This window comes from Staurois parvus, unplaced genomic scaffold (genome assembly GCF_062004578.1).
Source record: "Staurois parvus isolate SC_StPar_1 unplaced genomic scaffold, SC_StPar_1.0 ptg000021l, whole genome shotgun sequence".
NCBI lineage: Eukaryota > Metazoa > Chordata > Amphibia > Anura > Ranidae > Staurois > Staurois parvus.
In genome coordinates, this window is record NW_028317817.1 from 1,957,501 (window position 1) to 1,981,717 (window position 24,217).

Consider the following 24,217-nt stretch of genomic DNA (forward strand, 5'->3'; position numbering starts at 1 on the left):
GGTTGAATTTTAGCACCAAGCTGGAAAAGTTTATACTGTAAAAGTGAACAAGTTTCAAATACAGTCCTGGTTTCCTGAAAGTTGTAATGTATTAACACATACTATTCAGGATTTTAGGGCTACAGTAACAGTGTAATAAAACAAGTTGAAACTGTCCCACCTATCCATGTCACTTGTTCCTATGTAGGGTCCAGGCTACACTATAGGTGGGCATACCCCTGGAGTGGTCTTCAGGGTTTCAATTCTGTAGAGCCAGACCACAGACCTGGACCTGTTTAGCATCCTGTGGCTAACTACACGAATCACACAAAGTGCCAAGCTAAGAGTGATTTCTCTGAGAGGAAGAAAATGTCCATCATTTTAGGATACTAACAAAAAAACTGAGGACTCACAGAGAGAAGTAGGGTTATAGGAGGGAAGCCCAGAGGACATCCTCAAATGCATGAAAACACATCAAATGTTGGCAGCAACACATCTCAAAAAAGTTGGGACAGGGCCATATTTACAAGGATATAGCATCCCTTCTTCTTTTAACAACACACTGTAAACGTCTGGAAACAGAGCAGTTGCTTGAGTTTTGGGAGAGGAATGTTGTTACATTCTTGCCTGCTCAACAGCCCTGAGCCTACTTTGTCATATTTTTCATTTCAAGATGCACCAAATAATTACAGTAGGTACACTCTTTTACATCTTGTTCCATGGGCAGAGAATATAAGATCAATTCTTTGATTACTTGTAATAGCAGGTATGTTGTGAACCTCCTAGAGTGTTTGTGTAAAAAGCAATATACTGGCAGAACAACCAGAAGGCTTAGAGATCACCTGAGAGAACACGTCTATAATATCAAAAGAGGTTTAAAAGAACACTCTCTAAGCATTTTAGAGACAATCATCAGAGGGATCCTTCATGCTTGTCACTCATTGGAATAGATCTCGTGCATTCCCACTAGAGGGGAAATAATAAACGCAGGGCAGTATCCAGACTAGAAATGAGGTGGATTTATGAGATGGGTACCCAGGCCGCTTTAGGATACAACGTCAACATAGATGTTAATTGCTTTATTGATAACAGTTAGCTCTGTTGGCAATACCACTTCCTCTGGATATCTGAGCCCCTGTGGTGGTGTCTTACAATCTGTCTCTCTTTTAATTTTTGTACATGTTGTGACCAGTTTTTCATTACAGTCATGTGGAATACAACGCTGCTGGTTGCCATGATACATTCCATTTCTAGTCATGGTTGCCCATACAATTAACCACCTGGTGTTACCATTTATATTGTTCTAACACATATTACATTTGTCCCCATTATGCACATAACCTGCGTTTTAGGGATTTGAATACATTTATGGATCATTCTGTCTGTCATTTATTTACAATGGTTGTTACTCAGTTTCAGCTGCTTTGGCTTTAATCAAATTAACAACAGATGCAATAGATGGGCAACAATGAGACAACCCCAAAACAGGAATGGTTTTATAGGTGGAGGCCACTGACATTTTTTTCCCTACTCTTCTTTTATGGCAGTTTTTCACTAGTTTTGCATTTGGCTAGGGTCAGTGTCACTACTGGTAGCATGAGGCAATACCTGGACCCTACAGAGGTTGCACAAACAGTCCATCTCCTTCAGGATGGCACATCAATACGTGCCATTGCCAGAAGGTTCGCAGTTTCTCCTAGCACAGTCTCAAGAGCATGGAGGAGATTCCAGGAGACAGGCAGTTACTGTAGGAGAGCTGGACAGGGCCGTAGAAGGTCCTTGACCCATCAGCAGGACTGGTATTTGCTCCTTTGTGCAAGGAGGAACAGAGCCCTACAAACTGACCTCCAGCAGGCCACTGGTGTGAATGTCTCAGACCAAACAATCAGAAATAGACTTCATGAGGGTGGCCTGAGGGCCTGACATCCTCTAGTGGGCCCTGTGCTCACTGCCCGGCACCATAGAGCTTGATCGGCATTTGCCATTGAACACCAGAATTGGCAGATCTGCCACTGGTGCCCTGTGCTTTTCACACATGAGAGCAGGTTCACCCTGAGCACATGTGACAATACATGAAAGGGTCTGAAGAAGCTGTGGAGAAAGTTATGCTGCCAGTAACATCGGTCAGCATGACTGTTTTGGAGGTGGGTCAGTGATGGTCTGAAGAGGCATATCCATGGAGGGACACACAGACCACTACAGGTTTGACAATGGCACCCTGACTGCCACATTAGGTATTGGGATGAAATCCTTGGACCCATTGTCAGACCGTATACTGTTGCAGTGGGTCTTGGATTCCTCCTGGTGCACGACAATGCCGAGCCTCATGTGTTGAGAGTATATAGGTAGTTCATGGAGGATGAAGGAATTGATTCCACTGAAGGGCCATCACGCTTGCCTGACCTAAATCCAATAGAACACCTCTGGGATATCAGGCTTCGATCCATCCGACGTCACCAGGTTGTACCTAAAACTGTCCTGGAGCTCAGTGATGCCCTGGTCCAGATCTGGGAGAAAATACCCCAGGACAACATCCGTCATCTCATTAGGAGCAAGCCCCAACATGGTCAGGCATGCATACAAGCACATGGGGGCCATATAAAGTACCGAGTACCATTTTGAGTTGCTGCAATGAAATTTCAGCAATATGGACAAGCCTGCTGCATAATTTTTTCACTTTGATTTTTGGTGTGTTTTTGAATTCATTCCTCTTCGTTTCCTTTTCATTTCCATCAAACGATGGGGCATCCTTATGTTCCTAACACATTATCCAGTCCATATCAGTATAGATATCCAGCATGATATTGTTCCCCATTAAGATCTGGTGTTTTTACAGTGTTCCTTTAATTTTTTTGAGCAGTGTATTATTTAGTGTTGAGGCCAAATAATTCAGCATAGGTCTCATCTGACCATAACAGCTTTTTCCATGTGGCCTCAGAATCTTCAAGTTGCATTTTGGCAAAGCTCAGTGGTGACTGCAGGTGGCCTTTCTTGAGGAGTCGCTTTTTTCTTGCAACCCTCCCATGCAAGCTACATTTGTGGATAATTTGTGATATTGTCACACATAATGACCACTGTTTGTCATAAATTTCTGCAACTGCTTAGTAACCTCTCTGACCAGTTTCCTCCTGGCTCTTTCATCCAGTTTGGAGTAACGTCCTGATCCAGGGAGGGTCTGTGTTGTACCAAATACCTTCCACTTCCGAATAATAGACTTCACTGTGCTTCTAGGCATTGATCGAGCCTTTGAAATTTATTTTACCCATCTCCTAACTTGTGCCTGTGCACAACTTTATCCCAGAGATCTTTTGACAATGCCTTGCCAGGCACAGTTGATTGTTTTCTTCAATTGCACTACAAAAACTGAAATGCTTCAGGAAAGCTCTTTTCATGCTGAGCTAATCAAAATGACCACAGCTAATCACAGTTGAAAGTCAAGTGGCTTTGTGTGCCATTGAGAAGGTGATAAGCTATACCTGAGTTCAAAAGTCACTTTTAGGAGGGGGTGATCCTTTCTCCAAGTCAGTGATTGTTTTTTAAATTTAAAATGTTGAACCTTTACACACCTACTGCAACCCAAAAATTTCTCTCTAAACATTTCCCGTTCACCTGGGAAACGAACAGCATCCCCTACCTAGGGATGAAACTCACTGCTTCTACCAATCAGCTTTATACCAATAATTTCCAACCGCTGTTTGACACTGTCCCAAAGGAGCTTAAAAACCTTCGCACATCCATGCTATCGACACTAGGCAGAATAGCTACCTTGAAAATGTGCATATTGCCCAAAATCCTCTATATATTCCGTACACTCCCTATTCCGGTTCCCAGCACTTTCTTTTCTAAATTACAAGTCACTCTAAACAAATTCTTATGGAACTCAACAAGACCCAGATATGCAACGAATCTCCTCATACGTCCACCCTCCAAGGGAGGAGCTGGACTTCCGCATTTGAAATCGTATTATCAAGCTGCCCTACTAGACCAACTTTTTTTCTGGTGGCACCCTACCTCTGAAAAGACCTGGTCCACTATGGAAACCTCTTTGACTTTACCACACCAACTCACTGACAGTCTATTCATACCCCGAATACTCCAATCTAAACCTCTACAAAAACACCCCTGCATACAAGCCTCTGTGACCGCTTGGTTTGACTTTTTAAAGTATAACCAGCTAAACAAAGACGCCCTGCGAACCCCTACCCCATTATCCTCCCTACATTTCCTCATTCCTCAACTAAACCTGACAATGTTGAAAGCTGCTGGTTTACTCCATTTGCAGGACATACATACTAAAAATACATTAGACTCATTCTCTAATATCCAAAAGAAGTTTCACCTCACTGATAAAGAACAATTTACACACATGCAAATAGCCCATGCACTGCACGGAACAAACTTACCGCTGGCAGTGAACATCCCCGTAATGGCGCACCATTTCTTTCAGAGAACATCCCACCCGAAGAAAGGAATCTCAACTTTCTACACAATGATGATTGAATCACTATTCACCACATATACCACTTCAATAACCAACTGGGAAAAAAATCTTTCCCAATCAATAACTCCACACACGGGAAAAAACGTTCACCATCACATTTAAAGCTTCAAAATGCAGCACCCATTGGGAGGCATATTTGAAGATCCTCCACCAATGGTACCTAACCCCTACCAAACTATCTTTATACTACCCCCAACATTCTCAAGCCTGTTGGAGAAATTGCGGAGAAACGGGCTCACTCCTCCACCTACTCTGGACATGTAAATCCCTCAAATCCTATTGGAATAAGATTTTTCAGATAATCTCCTCAATCACGGGAACACAGGTAATCCCTAATCCGGCTCTAGCTCTTCTCCACATCGGAATCGATAAATTCCCTATAAATTCACGTACCATTATCATCCATACTCTAGCAGCCGCAAAAATTAACATCACCAAATTATGGCGATCCACTACCACTCCCCTTCTGTCTCGCCTCATATCGGATTTAAATCACCAATGTGAGATGGAAAAAAGATTTGCCCTCCACAACTCTTCTTACAACAAGTTCACCAACCAATGGTCTCGATGGTTAAAAAATCCTAATTGCTCATTACACTGATAGCCAACAAATACTGACCTATTATATCCTACCCTAACTGTTTTGGTGCCTTCCTATTCCCCCCCCATCCCCCCCTTATGTTTATTTGATATCTTACTTTTTCCCCTAACTACACGCTACTACTGCACCAACCTGGTTCACATCTCATCGAACATACCTCTCATGTATAAAAGACAAGAACCTTTAGATCCCCGGCCTAATGGTGGGGACCATTATGTTTTCTACCCCTTATGCTGTGCTCATATCATTGTGAACCTTTCATGTTTATGTTTCTATATCCTCACTTATATGTTAAAATCTTTCAATAAAAAATATTTGAATATAAATTTAAAATGTTCTTTCTGACATGTTGGTGTTCTATCTTTCACCTGGATGTTATAAGCTGCACTAAGCAAATACAGATGGATAAAACAAAAACTGTGTCCTCATTTTCAGGCTGTGATTATTTTAAGTGGGTGTGTGCGTGCGGGGGGGGGGGCTTAGGGGTGTTTGATTCTCTTCTATACATACTGTATCTTCCAGCTTTTTTGACGGTGCCTTCCCAGATGTGCAAACTGCCCATTCCATAAGTATCTAACGCACACCCATAACATCAGAGGTGCATGCTTTGTAACTGAGCGCTAATAACAACAAGGGAGAAGGTCCCTCTCCTCCTTGTCTGGAGGATGCAATGCCGTTGGTCACCAAAAAGACTGTCAACACAGAGACACCACAGAATAGTTTGCAACTTTGCAACAGATCATTACCCAGAGAAGATGGTGGCGTATCTGGATCATGTTCAGATATGGCTTATTTGCTTGATAGAGCTTTACCTTGCATTTTTAAATGGCACGGTGATCTCTTTTCACAGACAGTGATTTTTGGAAGTATTCCTGAGTCCATACAGTGATGTCCATCACAGAATCAAGCCTTTTTTTAAAGCAGTTACGTCTGAGGGCCCAAAGATCATAAGCATTCAATATTGCATTTCATCTTGCCCCTTGTGCACAGAGATTTCTTTATATTCTATGAATCTTTTGATATTATGTATTGTAGATGATATATTTAAAGTCTTTACAATTTTATGTTGAGTAACTTTATTCTAAAAGTATTAGACAGTTTTAGATGCAGTTTTTCAAAGGTTGGTGAACCTCTGCCCATCTTCTGAGACACGGACTCTCTAAGATGCTCTTTTTATACCCAATCAGGTTACTGACTTGTTGCCAATTAACCTAATTAGTTGCAAAATGTTCTTCTAGCTCCACCTTGTTAGTACCACTCACTTTGTCAGCTTTTTGTTGTCCTGTCCCAATTTTTTGAGATGTTGCTCTCATCTTTTTCAAAATTACCTTTTTTTTTTAAATGGTACATTTTGTCAGTTTAAACATTTTATATGTTTTATATTTTCCACTGTGAATAAAATATGGGTTTATGAGATTTGCAAATTATTGAATTCTGTTTTTATGTAGTGTTTTATGTAGTGAGTTGGGACACAGTGTCCCAACTCATTTGGAATTAGGGTTGGAAATGCAGCCCATTGTTTTCAATGTGCCTATACACACATGCGCATAAACTTGCTCTGCACATAGATAGGTGAAAAACAAAACAAAACAGTATTTTACATGTGTAAAATGTTAAATTGCATTCTGGGAGCTAGAATTTTTTTTGTATACTTGGATATACACAAATACTTGCAAATTAAAGCTAAAAATCTTGGCCAGGAATACTGATGTTCAAACATCAGTGCCATATGCAAGTACCCTTAAAGAGGAATTTCAACAGCCCAAAAAAGGCAGGCAGAGCAAAGAGATAGTCACTAGTATCCCTGCAGCGGATGATCCCCTCATTATGGATTTATCATGCCTTGTTCTGCACTATGTCTCTGTAAGGAGGTGGCCATTCTGAGGAAGGACTTTGCCACATTATGTCAGAGCATCCAGCAAGGTGAACAATGAGTAGCACAATATTGACATCTTAAAAACAAACTCTAGATTCCAAGAGACTAGCAAGCAAGTGGCACAGTGCCTTAGATCTCATGCTGCAGATATACAGCTATGAGGATGTATGCTCAGGAGTGCCTAAATACACTGACATACCAGGAAGAGCACTGCTATTTTTCAGGAGGAATTCAGGTTCAGGGTACGGTTTAGTGACAATTTAACATTTCTAGATATTCCCTGTAACCTGCAAATATTCCATGTTTGAGTTCAGGTCCAGTTTAAAGCCTTATGACCAGAATTAGATGATAAAGACACTGAACATTCTTTGTCGTGAATGGGTTCGTTTTTTGTAGTTATCACATAAGGAGTTAGAAAAGCCAAGTCTTGACCTATTTTACTTATGTACACTATCATGTTATACAAGAGAGGAAAAAAAAAGACATAGATAAAGATTTATGCGGGACATGTATAGAAATGGAAAGCCCATTTGATGTGAACAAAAGTCACTTGACACAGGCCCTTAAACAGGTTTGTTGATACTATCTTGCAGCTTCTTCTTTACACATTTCATCTGTCATCTTCAATTCCTTAGAACAAAATCTTTAGTCCATAAAAGTAGGATACATCTGTTTTGCATGTGATAGCAACTGTAGCCATACCTCAGTTCTGACTTATGCAAAGGTATCTTTATAGAAATAATAGGAAATGTGCAATATATGTATATCTACATTTATAAACAGGTTTTTAAAGCACATTTGTTTACAAAATTGAGCATTGTTGATATTGGAGAGTACAGAATAATCAGTGCAATTAACAAATTAACTCTGCTTCAGTATTGTTGCTTTCTCTCAGTTAAAGGAAACAGAAATGTCCCTGAAAGCCAAAGGGAGGGTTAAGTGTTAATTCCAAGAGGGCCTGCCCCAGGCAGAAGAACCTGATCTCATGGCAATGCCATTTGTCATAGAGGAGAGATCACAACAGAGCATTTGTGAAATTGATTTTCCCGGGCAGGAAAAAAAAAAAAAAAAAAGTAAATGCTCCCTGCAAAGGAAGATGAATAGAGTGTGGCACCAGGCAAAACCCTGGGGAAAAGTGATATGAGGTAAGCAGGATATTCACTTCAATGATATACAGTATATTTAATAAAAAAAATTGATGTGATTTGGGCCCTTTATGCTACAACCACTTCATACACCTTTATTAGACACTAATAATACAAGGCTGACTGGAAATCCAGCAGCTCAAAATGACTCCTTTACTAATAACAGTTCTATTATCCATCTCTCCAGTGCACCAATCTATTCACAGGTTTTTAAAATATTGGTATTTAAAGGGGTTAACTTTTTTGTGCATGCAGACTTAAAGCTCCTGTCAAGAAAAAATCTGACCAAGGGAGGTCTCAGACACAGAAGGTTTTTATGCCTTAATGTATAAAAAAACCTTAAAGCTTTACAACCAATTTAAGCCTGAGCGAATATCTTTATCGCTATGACAGGGGAAAAAATGGGAATCTTCACTAGCCTGGCAAAAAAAGAGGAGTGGTACTATTTAACTAGAAAGATAAAGATATACCCTGAAAACTTTTATTGTAACTCTATTACAACCAATATATATTTTAGCGCTCCCTAGCTAGGAACATGTTCAAAGACCCATTTAAATCCAGCTCAGTTTTTCAACCTCCAATTCACACTGGCAGGACACCGCTAAAGAATATAATGCCATTGTAAACATTGAACGTGGAGAGATAGTTACCATTCTGTAGTTCTAGGTAAACTGCTAGCAGAATTGCCTCTGGTGGGACTTCTTTCGGATGAATCATGGAAGCAGCCTGAAAAAAAATTAAAAACCCTGAAAAATTACATAAACAAAAAAAAGGACAGTGCAGTCCTATAATTATTATAGTCAAAATGTGCTCTCCTGATACAACTCCCAAATGTACAGCTAAAAACGGATCGCTGGTGAGACTCATCTCAAAGAGTAATACTACTGCTTTTAGCTCTAATTGCTGTGACAACTCCCTCTAGGCGCAACACCATCCCATGCTGCATGTATTATTTCTCCACAGCATGTAAACCTGCCTGGCAGGGACAAGGCATTGCCCCTAATAAACAAGCAGAAATAAAGAATGCTGAGGAGAGAATGATGCAGGAGGAAAAACACCAGAGTATGCATTATTCTGCAATGCATGCATTAAAAACTTCCAGAATTAAACTACAGTCATAGAGAACATGTTGCCTGCAAAGTGCAGTTTTCATAAAAGCTGTGTTGTTGCTAGGGTGACACTCACATTAAGTCTTCCTCTTCAATTCCATGGCACAAGAAACATTCAAATCCCACAAAAAGTTATATATAATACACAAAAAGATTTTCATAGGTAAAAACCCATCACCGGGGTGCTATATCCCATCTCATTTTACTGCATTCTCCATAGTTTAAATTAAAAATGAAAAAACAAAACAAACAAAAAATGAGGAAAATGGGACCTCCTCATATCTCCATCTACCAAGAACAAAAACGGTTTTGAATGAACTGACCCCTTCATATTTAGGCAGCTCCAAGGTGGGTGAAGATTATAGGAATGAACAAGTCACAATCAAAAACATCAATATTTGCAATGGTGTTGCTGCGCCTAATACATTTGTTACGTTTCCCTGTGTCACCAATTGGTTGTCTATAGTATGTATATGACGTACGAGGAGTGGGTAGCTGCCTCTGAATGGGCAACTCATCTCTTTAGTAGTGACTGCTATTACTATCTAATATTTATTAATCAATAAGTGTTCATAATAAGCAAATGTCACCTACAACTGTGGTCAAATATGAACTCCTGCATCTCACTGTTGATCAAGACAGTAGAAAAAATTTGGGACAATAGGGAGGCATAAGGGAGGAGGATCTAAGCTTTTGGTGGTTAAGTCCTCATAACAAAACACTTTTAGGGGTCCTGTGGCACCCTGGAAAGCTTCGGTCCTACATACTGTTCTTTCTCCATGCCAGCACACAAATCAAGAGCAGTAAATATATGTGCTTTAAGTTTACTACAGGTACTTCAGTGACAGAGGTAAAATACAGTTTTGATCAAAAGTTTGCAAACCCTGGCAGAAAACATGAAATTTTGGCATTGATATTGAAAATATGACTGATCATGTAAAAAAAAAAACTGTCTTAAGGATAGTGATCATATGAAGCCATTTATTTTTACATAGTTGTTTGGCTCCTTTTTAAATCATAACAACAGAAATCACCCAAATAGCCCTAACCATAATACCCTGGAATGTTTGGCCTTGGTACAGACACACAAGGTGACACACAGGGTAAAATGGAAATTAATAGTTAATTTCCTACATCTGTAGCTTTTTAAATTGCAATTAGTGTCTGCGTATAGTCAATGAGTTTGTTAGCTCTCACAAGGATGCATTGAGCAGACCGGATACTGAGCAGGAAAGAGCTGTCAAAAGACCTGCGTAACAAGGTAATAGAACATTATAGAAATGGAAAAGGATATAAAAAGATATCAAAAGCCTTGTGTCACGGAGTTCCCGTGCCTCCCCCACTCCCCTGTACCTGCAGTCCCCTCACCCCTTCTTCCCCCATAACCGAGTTCTCTTATCCTGCCGCAGCCTTTGAAGTCCCTGTGAGCCTGCTGTTGTCCCTGGAAAGCTGCCCCGTCTTCTCATCGAGTGTCCCTGGCAGCCGCCTGCTGCTGAGTGTCTGCAAGCTGCCTATCGTGAGTGCCCCTACAAGCTGCCTGCTGCTGAGTACATATCAGCCTCCTCCCGCGAGTGCCCCTACAAGCCACCTGCTGCTGAGTGTCTGCAAGCCGCCTACCGTGAGTGTCCCTACAAGCCGCATGTTGCGGAGTGCCCTGAATTGTCCCTATTGTGTGCCCAGATTACCCTTGCCTGAACTGACCCTATTGTGTGCCCAGATTACCCTTGCCTGAACTGCCCCTATTGTGTGCCCAGATTACCCTTGCCTGAACTCCCCCTATTGTGTACCCAGATTACCCTTACCTGAACTGCCCCATTGAGGGCCCAGATTATTGCTACCTGAACTGCCCCTTTGAGTGCCCAGATCAGTGCTGCCTGAACTGCCCCTATTGTGTGCCGGGATTAATACTTGCTCGGACTGCCTATTGCGTGGCTGGAGTACCGTAGCTACCTGGACTGCCACCCCCCCCCCCCCCCCCCGAGTGCTCGGGACATCCCTACCTAGATTGCCCTATCGTGGGCCGGATTACAATTATTTTGGGCTCCTCCCCTCTCTTCCTCTTTTTGGGTACCTGGACGCTACCTTCCTACCCTGATTGAGTGCCTTCCATAGTTCAATAAAGCTCTGTGTGTTTACCATAGTCTTTGTGTGTCCTGTCCTGCCTTTGCTTCCGTCACAACTTGAATATGTCAGTCAGTACTGTTCAATCACTTATTAAGAAGTGGAAAACTCGGGGATCTCATTAGCCTGTTATCAGGCTAAGGTCAGGTAGACCAAGGAAGATTGCAGCCACAACTGCCTGAAGAATTGTTTGGGATACAAAGAAAAACCACAGGTAACCTCAGGAGAAATGCAGACTGCTCTGGAAAAAGGCAGTGTGGTTATTTCAAGGGGCACAATACGACTAAATGACTAACAAAAATGAGCTGCATGGTCGAGTTGCCAGAAAGAAGCCTTTACTGCGCCAATGCCACAGAAAAGCCTGTTTATACTATGCCCAACAACACTTTGACACTCCTCACAGCTTCTGATACACTGTAATCTGGAGTGACGCTATGTTTAGAGAGGGGACAACAGCAACAAGAATACCATCCTCACTGTGAAGCAGGGTCATGGCTCACTGATGCTTTGGGGGTGTGTGAGCTCTAAAGGAATGGGGAATCTTGTGAAAATTGATGGCAAGATAAAACGCAGCATGTTATCAGAAGATACTGGCAGACAATTAGCATTCTTCTGCGCATAAGCTGCGCATGGAAACTCTTGGACTTTCCAGCATAACAATGACCCTAAGCACAAAGCCAAGTTAACCCTCTAGTCATTACAGAAGAAAAAGGTGAAGGTTCTGGAGTGGCCATCACAGTCTCCTGACCTTAATATCATCGAACCACTCCTGGGAGATCTCAAATGTGTGGTTTATGCAAGACAACCAAAGACTCTGCATGACTTGGAGGCATTGTGCCTAAATGAATGGGCAGCTATAACACCTGCAAGAATTCGGGGCCTCATACAACTATTACAAAAGACTACATGCTGTCACTGGGGCTAAAGAGGGCAATACACAGTATTAAGAACTAAGGGTATGCATACTTTTGAAAAGGGATCATTTAATTTGTTTACTGGTTGCTATGTTTTGTTTTATGATTGTGCCATTCTGTTAGGACCTACAGTTGAATATGAATACCATAAGAAATAAAAGAAATGTGTTTTGCCTGCTCAGACATGTTTTCTTTAAAAATGGTAATGTGTATTACCAACTCTGCAAAGGTATGCAAACTTTGGAGCACAACTGTATATATTGTAGACAAAAAAAGGAATTTTCACTTACCTGTACATTTCAAATCTTGGATTAAAGTACAGGACACAGACAGAACAGTCACAGACCCTGGGTTTAGGCTCGTACCCCTTCAGGTAATTGGACACTGGCAAAACTTTTAAGGACATGCCCCTTGGGCATCTCCCCTATAACCCTACCCCATTTTATGAGTCCTCAGTCCTGATGCAAGCAATGCAGAGTACCCACGGAATAAAAGGGAGGGAGGACTGTGTCCTGTGCTCTGTACTCCATAGGCAAGAGAACAGGCAAGTAAAAAAATCCTCTTATCTTTATCGCATACTGGCAAAGTTTTCACAGACCCTGAGACGTCTCCAATCAGTGACTGAGAAGGCTGGGCAAACAACTAGGCGAACATAAATCTGCCAATGAGCCCAACAACAAGGGTCAACAGACAACTTCAGAGTGCTACTGCAAAAACCTTGTGGCCAAATACTGCACCTGCAGGAGATTTGGCGTCTGCCTGGTAAAACTTTGAAAAGGTATGAACAGAGGACCAGGTGGTGGCCTTACAAAACTTGGCCACAAAGGCTTGATGTTTGGATGTCCAAGAATAGACCAACTTACTTGGTAGAATGGGCATGTAAAAGCACAGGAGGAGTCTGATCGCTAGAGCTTATGCTCTAAAGCAGGCATGTCCAAAGTCCGGCCCGCGGGCCATTTACGGCCCGGGGGTCGGTTTAATACGGCCCTCCAACAGCCCTCCCTGCTCTGTGTAATGTGGCCCTCCCACGGCCCTCCCTTCTATCGCAGACAGTCTTCTGCTTGAGAGCAGAGGGCAGTGCGCATGCCTGACTGCGGCGCATTCTCCCTGGGATGTGTAAATGCGGCTGTCGCACGGCCCTCCCTTCTGTGGCAGACAGTCTTCTGCTTGAGAGCAGTGCGCATGCGTGACTGCGTCGCGCTGGGAGCGACAGAGGGCGGTGACGTCATGGCCGGGCTTCCAGCGTGAAGTGTGTTTCTCTTCCCCTCCCGGCTGCCGAGCAGAGACTTCAGCTCCAGCTACCTTTTTCACCCTTCACATTAGTGCAGGTAAGTTATTTTTAAATTTATTTTCAATACATTGTGAAAACTCAGCTGTTAGTTGATCTTAATGTTATTAAATGAAAAGTATGTTGTTTGCAATTAACTTGGCATAAAATAATTTATTTGCATTTAATTGTAATGGTTCAAAGAATGTTCGGAAAAATGTTCGGCCCTCCACCATGTTCACTTCATCCAATCTGGCCCTCTTTGAAAAAAGTTTGGACACCCCTGCTCTAAAGGAATAGTCATCTTTTATTCAAGAGGTGTATGACTGGAAATCACCAAGAACCCTTGAGAGGTACTGAAGATAGGACAAACATGGAGTCAGTCTTTCTGATAAAATCTACTGCTTTGAGGTAGACTCTTAAGGCTCTGACTACTGTACATCCAGCTATTGAAGAGCAATTTCCTCTGGTTGTTTTGGAGAAGGGTACAAAGGACGGAAGGTCTATGTCCTTGCTTGTTTATTATTATTATTATTATTATACAGGATTTATATAGTGCCAACAGGTTGCTCTTACAATCTAAGAGATGAACAGAAGTATGTGCAGGTCAAGTGCAGCAGCATGCTTTTTCCACGTCAATTAGATGTTTTTCTGGAGAGGTCACAAAATAAATTGGGCAAATGAAACTGTCTCACAGGAGGCTACCATGAGGCCTAAAACTCTCATGGAGGATCTCACCTAGGGAAATCTCTTTGACCTCAAATCCCAAACATGAGCTCTAACAGAGAGCATTTTCTTCTCTGGAAGAAAAACCTTTGCTTGGAATGTGTCCAGAACCTGACCCAAGTATTTCAAGCAGAGAGAAGGCTGGAAAGCAGATTACTGGAAGTTGGAGCATGATCCAAAAGATTGGAACATCTGAATTGTTCTGTGGACATTTGCAGATAGCTGGAAGGGAGAAGAGTCCTTCAGAAAAAGGTCATCTAGATAACCTGTGACCTGAATGCCCTTAGTTCTTAGAACAGCAAGAAGAGGTGCTAGGACTTTTGTCAATACTATGGGAGCAGAGCACAGGTTTAAAGGCAGTGTGACAAACTAAGGGATCGCCTGTCATTGCAAAGCACAGAAAGCACAGATGAGGTAGATAAATAGTAAATATACAAACAGACATTTTGGATATCCACAGATACTATGTATTCACCTTGTCTCAGAGAGGCAATTACCGACCTTGAAGATTCCATGCAAAATCTTGGAATTTGATGGAAACTGTTGTGGCATTGAGGGATTTAAGTCCAGAATAGGACAAATAACCCCTCTTGTGGTGGTACTGGCACAACTACCTAGGGCAAGAGATGGATCAAGGCATTCTGTAAATCTAACTATCCTTGGGCAGATTTTGATTGATCTGAAAAAAGAAAACAATGAGGGGAGGTAAAGTTCTGAACTCTATTTTGTACCCCTTGAAACCACCAATTGAACCGACAGGTCTGGGGCCCAAAAAAAAAAAAAAAAATCAAACTGTAACATACATCCCTCCACTCTAAGGAGTGAGGACATCCAATCATTCGGCTTTGGGGAAAACATGGTGGGCTTAGTGGGCTAAGTATACATAAGAGCTGAACTTATGTTTTGAAGAGCAATTGAGTGCGCTACAATTTAAAAAGGTGAAGGCACCAGAGGAGGGGGGCTTCATAATCTTCCACTGTGGAAATAGAACCCTCTCTCCTTTTGACATATTTATTGAATTTGGCAAGTGCCTTACCAAAAAGATATTCTCCTTCAAAGGGGATATTTGTGAGAAGTCTTTTACAAGCAGCTTTAGCTGTCCAGGCTTTGAGCCACAAAATTCTGTGCATGTGAATAGAGATTAGAGCCATTTTGGAAATTAGTTTTATTACTTGTTCTAGGGCACCACACAAAAAAGCAAGGCAGAAAGTAATTGCTGTAATTGTTCAGCTAAGGCACGGTCCTGGAATGCAGGTTCTTGGTTGCTCACTGTCCTTGTTAGCCGCAGTTACACAGACAGATTTTGCAGCAGCACCTGGTTGCATTTGAATCTTAAGGAGCATCGCAAACTTCCTATCTGCAGATTTAAATGAAGGAACATCTCCAGTTGGTAAAGTGAGATATTTAACCGCCTCCTGCCCGCCATATAGGCAGATGACGGATGGGCGGGAGCTCTCTAATTCTGGGAGGACATCATATGAATCTAGGCATGCAGCAATCATTGGTCGAGGTAAAAACTATTGGCCGCGGCTCTTTACCACGTGATCGGCTGTGTCCAATCACAGCCTTTCACAAATGTAAACACATAGTGGTAACTCGCTGTTACCAGCTTCCTCTCTTCACACACAGATCTTGTGTGAGGAGAGGAATCTTCTAACAGTGAGTTAAAGTTCTGTACACAGCACAGTGCACAAACACACAGCCACAGTGCCCCTGTCACGTTGCCCCCCAACAGTGTGCCTGTCGCCCATCAGTGTGTCACCCAAAAGTGCACCTGTCGCCCGTCAGTGTACCTGCCGCCCATCAGTGTACTTGTCGCCCATCAGTGCCCATCAGCAGTGCACCTATTGCCCATCAGCAGTGCATCTATCGCCCATCAGCACCCGACACATAGCCACCATCAGCAGTGTACCCATCATACACCCACCATCAGCAGAGTGCAGTCTCACAGTCACCATCACCAGGGTACCCATCCTACAGCCACCATCAGCAGTCTACCTGTCCGAAAGCTAGCCATGTCAAAATCCTCAGTATAACGGATGAAAGCAGTGGGGAGCTCTCACTGTCCGATTCCGATTCAGTGTATGAACCCATTGAAATTAGTGAATCAGGGACTGAATCAGAGGCAGAAAGGGTCCCTTTCCCAGAATACAGCACTCTGAAAAGCAGGCAGCCACCAGCAAATATAGCAAACCCCAGATTAACATTACCAAATTAAATGGGAAAAGTGAAAGAATATGGAGAGCTATCTAACCTTAAAATCAACCCCTCGAAAAGTGAGACTTTAAATATAAATGTCCCAAAGGCTGAGAAACAAATTTTACAAGAAGAATTCTCCTTTAAATGGAGAGAAAAAGAACTAAAGTATTTATAAATAAAATTAACATCGTCCATAAAAAAATTATATCAGGCAAACTATATCCCGTTAATAAATGAGATAAAGGATGAATTGAGGAAAGCTTCTCTGGCAAAGCAGTCCTGAATAGGCTGGATAAATATAATTAAAATGATAATAGTACCAAAAGTTTTGTATAAATTTAATATGCTCCCAATACCTATTCCGGGATCTTTTTTTAGATTTCTTAAAAAAAAAAAAGATACTCAGATATGTGTGGGTTAATAAAAAACCAAGAGTTAAATATGAAGTTTTATGCAATAACAAAAAAAAAAAAAAAAAAAAGGGGGTGGGGACAAAATATGCCAGATTTCAAGAGATATAATTCAGTGTTATTATGAATTGTAGAATGGATATATAATGCACAGGGGAGAAGTTGGGTAAAAATAGAGTTCACTTAGTAAGGCGCCATTAAATAAGTACATCTTTCGTATGTGGGATGAGGACACAAGCACTTTGACACGGAATGTATTTAAGATTTGGGATGAATTACACAAGCAGAAAGAGTGGAAGTTTAATTCCCCATCAATCCTGTTGGCAGGAACTAGATTATTTCCACCCAGGAATGATAATATTTCAGGGAAATGGATTAACGATAGAAATGCACGTTTAAAAGATATTGTGGATAAAGGGTTTGTATGTTCTTTACATGATTTAAGGAAGAAGGAGGAAATATATTCTACACTAGATGAGTGGCGGTATGGTCAAATAAGACATTTTGTTGCAAAGCTCCCACAACCACTCAGGACCGAGGAAGAAATGTTTCCCTTAGAACAACTGTTGAGTACAAATAGAACACAAAAACACACAACCTCTAGGATTTATAGAATCGTAACTGACATAGAGGGATCAGTATCCCAAAATGTTTTGGAAAAGTGGGAAACTGAGCTTGCAACAAAATTGAATGAGCAACAAAAAGTAAAATGTTTAGTTTAAACACATGGGGCGGTGAATATGAATGTAGTGGACATGAATTCTAAATGTCTGGTTAGATGGTATATTACTCCTAACGTGATGCATAAATTAAGGCTAGAGGTCTCAGCTCAGTGCTGGAGTGGATGTGGGAGTAAAGGCACAATGGCACATATCTGGCGGGACTATCCCAAAATACAGGCGTTTTGGAGGGAGATAGAGCAATATATACAAGAGATCTAGGGGATTAGTGTGCCGATGGATCTGTGGGTTTGCCCATTTTATAAATCAGAGCTTTCGGTGAAGCAATATAAAAATATGATATTGTTCCATGTTTTAAAAGCAGCCAAAAGCCTTATTCCTAAATATTGGCAAACAACCTGAAGCTCCAAAAATAAAGGATTGGATGGAAAGAGTTGAATATATTATGTAGGATGGAAGAACTGTATCATTTGGATGCGGATAGAATGGAAAAATTCAAGAATACATGGAAAGGATGGTATAATTTTAAGAAGTCAAATCGATTTTCAGAAGTGGTTTCAGAAGAGTGTAAGGGAATAAAGAAATATAAATAAGCTGCTAGGAATAAAAGGGAAAGAGAGAGGGAAAAGACAAGGAGAGGAAATAGTAAGGTAGAATAATAAAAAGATTAATAAACAGAAGGATTAAGTTGACATGTGGAAGAGGGAGGGTGGAAAAAGAGGGAGGGTGGAAACAGAGGGATGGTGAAAAAAGAGGGTGGGTGGAGAAAGAGGGTGGGTGGAGAAAGAGGGTGGGTGGAGAAAGAGGGTGGGTGGAGAAAGAGGGTGGGTGGAGAAAGAGGGTGGGTGGGTGGAGAAAGGGGGAGGGTGGGTTTTATATATATAGGATTATGAGATGTAAACAAGTATAGATTTTTGTATGGTATGATGTTGGTTTGAAATGGATTTGAATGATAAAAGCTTAATAAAGATATAATAAAAAAAAAGTTTTCATTTTCTACATGTGGTATTGCCATACTCATGAGTAGCAGAATGTAATCTTTGGTATGTACATGCTAAGTGTTGGAAATGCACTGCCTTTACATGCACATAAACTTTAATGGCATCCCAGCCATAGTCCGTAGGGTTCAATAATGAGTTGGCCCACCCTTTGCAGCTATAACAGCTTCAGCTCTTCTGGGAAGGCTCTCCAGTGCCCCGTAGGCAAGTGGCTAAGACTGAGACGTATATATAAGATGTTGAACAATTGATTGCAGAATCCAAAGATAAAATAATATACAAATTAAACTAAGAGTGATTCTCTGTAAGGGACAAGATGTCCATCACCCTGGGACACTATCAGAAAACTGATGACTCATGGCGTGGGGTAAGGTTACAGGGAAGGTGCCCCGTGGTATATCCTTAAAAGCTTTGCCAGTGTCCAGTCACATGAAGGTATGAGCCTATAACCCAGTGTCTATGAATACTCTGTGTCCTGCACTGTATGATTCGGTAATCCAGGAACACAGAGCTATGATATCGTGCAAAGTACAGTAACCCATTGAAACCTATAAAGTCAGATCTTCATAACTGTGGTAATATGAAAAAGTTAAGAACCAATTGAAAAAAACAAACCGTCCATTACCTGGTGGAGACATTTTCTTGCTTTATCATATTCACTACGTAAGCAGTAAGCACTTCCCAGGTTGAAGAGCATCATTGTACGGGCTGAAGTGACTGAACTTGGGTAGCACTGAGGCATTGGCTTTCCTACTGAAATACAAATATTATGATAACAATTTATTCACGTATACTCTGAAAACATTCAGACAAACACACATTCAATGATAAATATACAATACAAATGGGAGATTTTGCCATACTTTAACTGTAAACAACACAATGCAAAACAGTTATAGAAACTATGGTGGAATCATATAATTTTCTTTTTTTTTAGTATTAGATAGAGTAGGGAAGGGTTTAAAACCAATTAGGTTATTTTTTGAAGACTCTAAATCTGGGTAGATTTTCCATCACTTTCAGTTCTGGGGCCGCAAGAAAAAAAAAAGCTTATCCCAGTCTTACACAGCTGTCCCTGGAACAGGTGGCCCCACTAGAATATTTTCCCTCTGGTTTCAACTCCAAGACGATTTTCCATTACTTTCTTCTATTTTAGTGGCTTTGATCACTAGTACAAATAGAGGGGTGAATATCCTTAGTGGGGACATAGACAGCAATAAAAAAAAATGACAGAGGGCTTATTCCTTTCCTACTTTATCTAAAACAAAAACTGCAGCTGTGAACTATCTGCCCAATGAAAACCGCATAATAAAAAACAAATCAGTAGCATGGAAGACCTGGAAATTCACATACCACCATTGCAAATTGTGCTTACCAGATTCCATAGGCTCATTTTCTCCTTTATCATTTCCTATTGAATAAGAAAATAATAAATAATGAGAAACGGGTCACTATGTAGCCAAAAAAAAAATGTAAATGATTTATACCAATTGGATGTTAAGACTTAATTTTCTAACCTGCAATGGCAAAATGACAGTTGGAATTTCAATGACCGTTACAATGTTCCTGTTCATTAATTCGATATCCTTCATATTACCAATCACCCCTCTTCAGTATAATGATTCAGGGGTGATAAAGTAGTTAAAAAAAGAAAAAAAAAAAAGGAATAATATAGTTTTAAACACTTGTCATCCACATGCTGCAGAGCTGCCCCTTCATTTTTTTTAAGGTACCAAGAAAGGTGCCATAGTTAACTTTAAATTGATGACCTCTAAAAGGTTTTTAAAACATCACCTATGGAAAGATTTGGGTATCATTGTTTGTTTTTTTGCCATTTTATGGGCAATATAACATTATTGGCTGGAAATGTTTGGTATCTATTTACTCGCTGAAACCCCATCTTTTATATTTTGCCAAAAAATGGGTATTATATAGTGTTTGCGTGGACTAAAAATTTACTTTAGAGTATTTTTTTTCTGAAAATATGTACTTGATAAACAGTTGCACAAATATCATATAACATAAATTGCAACTGCCACCATTTTATACTAGAAGGCCTCTTCTTTCAAAGAATGGGGGGGGGGGGGGGGTGTTTAAGAAATTAAGAAAATTTCTAGCTAAAAATGCATATTATAACTTGTGTGTAAAATATTAATACATTGCCCCAGCAATCAAGTGGTTAAAGTTATCTTTCGTTTGCTTAAAAGTATTAATCTTCTGGCAAAGTTGAAAAGCAAGCACTTGAATGTGTCTGCAAGCACCTTCAGATATTTCCCAGAATGGAAGCCCTAAAACCAAGAGTGTACAATAATGTACCGGAGATGTGAGATCTTAAGATATAGCTCTAGAAGAAATCAATGGCTAACTGATGTAACAACGGGCCCCCTATTGGATAAGTGGCACAGTAGCATATAATATTAATTTATTGTAAATTAATGCACAATTTTGCAATTGTGGGCACAAAAAGCAGAACTCCAGGCAGATATAAAATACATAAATGAATGTGGCTTTTTAACTACTTGCCAACCGCAGATAGCTAAATGATGGCTACACTGCGGTTGGCCAGTTCTGGGAGGGCATCATATGACGTCCTCCCAGAAAACGCTCTCCTGCGCCCCCCCAGGGTCGCGCACCTGGCAATCTCCGTGATCGCTGTGTCCTACAGACACAGCTGATCACGTGATGTGATAAAAGGCCAATCACAGAGGCCTTTTACCACGTGATAATCCATGTCCAATGACACACTGATCACCGGGAAATGCAATTGCCGGTTCTTGGCTGCACTTTCCTCACGCTGTCAGAGCGTGAGGAAAGTACTGCCGAGAACCGGCAGTTGTCAGAGCAGGGATAGGCACCGATCATCAGGGCACTGATGATCAGTGCCCTGATGATCGGTGCCCAGCAGTGCCACCCACCAGTTCTACCCACCTGTGCCCAGCAGTGCACCCTCCTGTGCCCAGCAGTGCACCCTCCTGTGCCCAGCAGTGCACCCTCCTGTGCCACCCAGCAGTGCCACACACAAGCGATCAGAAGTGTCACCCACCTGTGCCCATCAGTGCAGCCCAGCAGTGCTGCCAGTCAGTGCCACCACTCAGTGCACAGCAGTGATGCCAGTCAGTGCCACCAGTCAGTGCACAGCAGTGATGCCAGTCAGTGCCACCTATCAGTGCCGCCTATCCGTGACACCTCATTAGTGCTGCCTATCAGTGCCGCCTATCAGTGCCCATCAGTGCTGCCTCATCAACGCACATCAGTGAAGGAGAAAAATTACCTGTTTGAAAAATTTTATGATAGAAACAAACTTTTTTTTTCACATTTTTTGCAGTTTTATTGTTTATAGCGCAAAAAGTAAAGTGTCCAGCGGCAATTAATTACCACCAAAAAAAAGCTCTATTTGTGAGAACAAAATGATAAAACTTTTATATGGGTACAATCTTGCATGACCGCGCAATTGTCAATCAAAGTGAGAGCGCTAAAAGCTGAAAATTGGCCTGGTAAAGAAGGGGGTATAAATGTCCGGTAGGCAAGTGGTTAATATATTATTAAACATATTTTTTTAAAAACAAGCAGTGACCTGAATTTGACATGTTATCAGCTTCTTGCAATGTCCTGTAAAGCAAAGTTCAGACAAAAGGGAAACAACAGCACAAAAAGCCTATCAGTGGTACTGCAGTGCTCATGATCCAACAAGGAACACGCTGATGGGAGGAGAAAGAGCGAGACAGATGAGCTCACCAGCATACTGCTTTCCATTTCACTGTCCAGTCACAAATTGGATGAAATACTAAACTGTCAGGGTTTGTTTACACTGGGAAGCCATGAGGGTGGTCAGGGGCAGTAAAACTGCAGCTCAAATGCCTATTTTTGCTGCCCCGTGTGTTCAAGTAAACATAATATTGCTTAAAACGCAGTAGAGAATGAAAAACATAGATATTTTTATATATATATATATATATATATATATATATATATATATATATATCAGGTCTTGCTCCCTGCCATCTAGGGTCGTGCTATGTGGCAGAGCTGTGCTGATCTTAGGACTGGACTGACAAATACAAATCTTTTAGCAGGTAAACAAGTTTCAGTATATGTAATTAATCCGCGTATTTTGTCGTATGCTTGGTGTTTAGCTTTAAAGCAGTAGTAAACGTCTGCTGTAGCTTCTTCTTTTTGGGGTCCTCCAGGTGGGTTATGCCATAATGTAGTAGTCTGCAACCACGGCACCTCCTGCCTGGAGTTTGCATGTTCTCCCTGTGCCTGCGTGGGTTTCCTCCGGTTTCCTCCTACACTCCAAAGACATGCTGGTAGGTTAATTGGCTCCTGTCTAAATTGGCCCTAGTATATGTATGTATGAATGTGAGATAGGGACCTTAGATTGTACACCCCTTGAGGGTTAGGGACTGATGTGAATGTACAATATATATGTAAAAGTGCTGCGTAAATTGACGGCGCTATACAAGTACCTGAAATAAATAATTAAGGGATCCATTCCATCAGATGAGTTGTCATGTATGTGAATATATTACATAAATTATTATAGCACAAGCAAAATGCATGGACATAAAAAAATCTATTATTTTTATCAGTCTGTTCTCACCAATGCGTGACAAGGAAAAAAAAAGTACTACATTCTGCTTTTTTGTTTGCTGATCAGCAGTTTGCATATCAAGTCAACTCATTCAAAAACTCTTATGTGAATAAACTGGTATGGCTCTGACTCATGTGAAGGGCAAAATTTTATGAAAGGTCCAGTTTAATGCCTTTTAAAGTGAACCTTACACAATTTATACGTTTTAAAGTTAACATCTTGGCTAATAGCATGTACCAAATTCCCGTTCTTATATTTTATAAAAGCATCTTCTGAGCCCTGATTTACTGGGGCCTGACTTTCCCTTAGTGACAGACTGGATAGTGGATCTGACCAGTGGCACATTTTCTGTATTAGTGAGACACCACTTTGGAGGAATGAGCACAGGACACAGCAGACAGCAGCACTGACAGTCTGGGGGGTTGGTGTATTAAATGTATCAATCAGCACATTTGAATACACTAACAAATTTAAGCCAAGCTCCAGCAAACGTTTTTTTCCTTTTGCGATAAAGGTTTTACATGAATAAATAAAAGCTGATCATCTTAAAAAAGAACTCCGGGATAGGAAAAACAATCACTCATTATTAAACCACCCTACACAAAACACTAAACAGTTAATACATTTGTGAAATTCCTTATCACTGAAGAGAAAAGTCTAACTGAAATCTGTAATTCAATAAAATAACAGCATCTGCTTTGCCAAGGAGGAAGTATAACAGCAGGGATCACATCATATCCTCTCCTCTTTGGAAACGACACTTCCCATCAACATTTAGGAATTGCAGTGAGTGTGGGCGGGTACACTAGGCCTGTACATGTAGAATGTGTACTCGCCCACTTCAACAGAAAACACGCCCACACATTCCTCAGCTGCCACTGCTATCCTCACATGTGACCACTCACCTTCCAGTCACAACAGAATAGGAACTAATTGCCATGACAATTTGTTTTTAATCCCAGAATAAATATTGCCACATGACCATAATTAGATTGTTTATCCACTATTGTCTGCTGAAATTAAATATTAGAATTATTCTTCCTATTTTTCCAACAGCCACTGCTGCTTGTATGCTTCCATATGAACACATCCCTGGCCAC

At 41.0% G+C, this 24,217-nt stretch overlaps 1 protein-coding gene across 5 annotated transcripts in view; it reads right to left on the minus strand.

The window, feature by feature from the left end:
* CNOT10 (CCR4-NOT transcription complex subunit 10) overlaps nucleotides 1-24,217 on the minus strand; it is a 188,172-nt gene that overhangs the window by 2,987 nt on the left and 160,968 nt on the right. For all 5 annotated transcript variants that reach the window (XM_089690736.1, XM_089690725.1, XM_089690729.1 and 2 more), the window contains 3 exons: nucleotides 19,902-19,937; nucleotides 19,152-19,279; nucleotides 8,753-8,828 (listed from right to left, as the gene is read on the minus strand). In XM_089690736.1, the coding sequence (XP_089546862.1) occupies nucleotides 8,753-8,828; nucleotides 19,152-19,279; nucleotides 19,902-19,937 (240 nt within the window). The remainder of the gene's footprint in view (nucleotides 1-8,752; nucleotides 8,829-19,151; nucleotides 19,280-19,901; nucleotides 19,938-24,217) is intronic.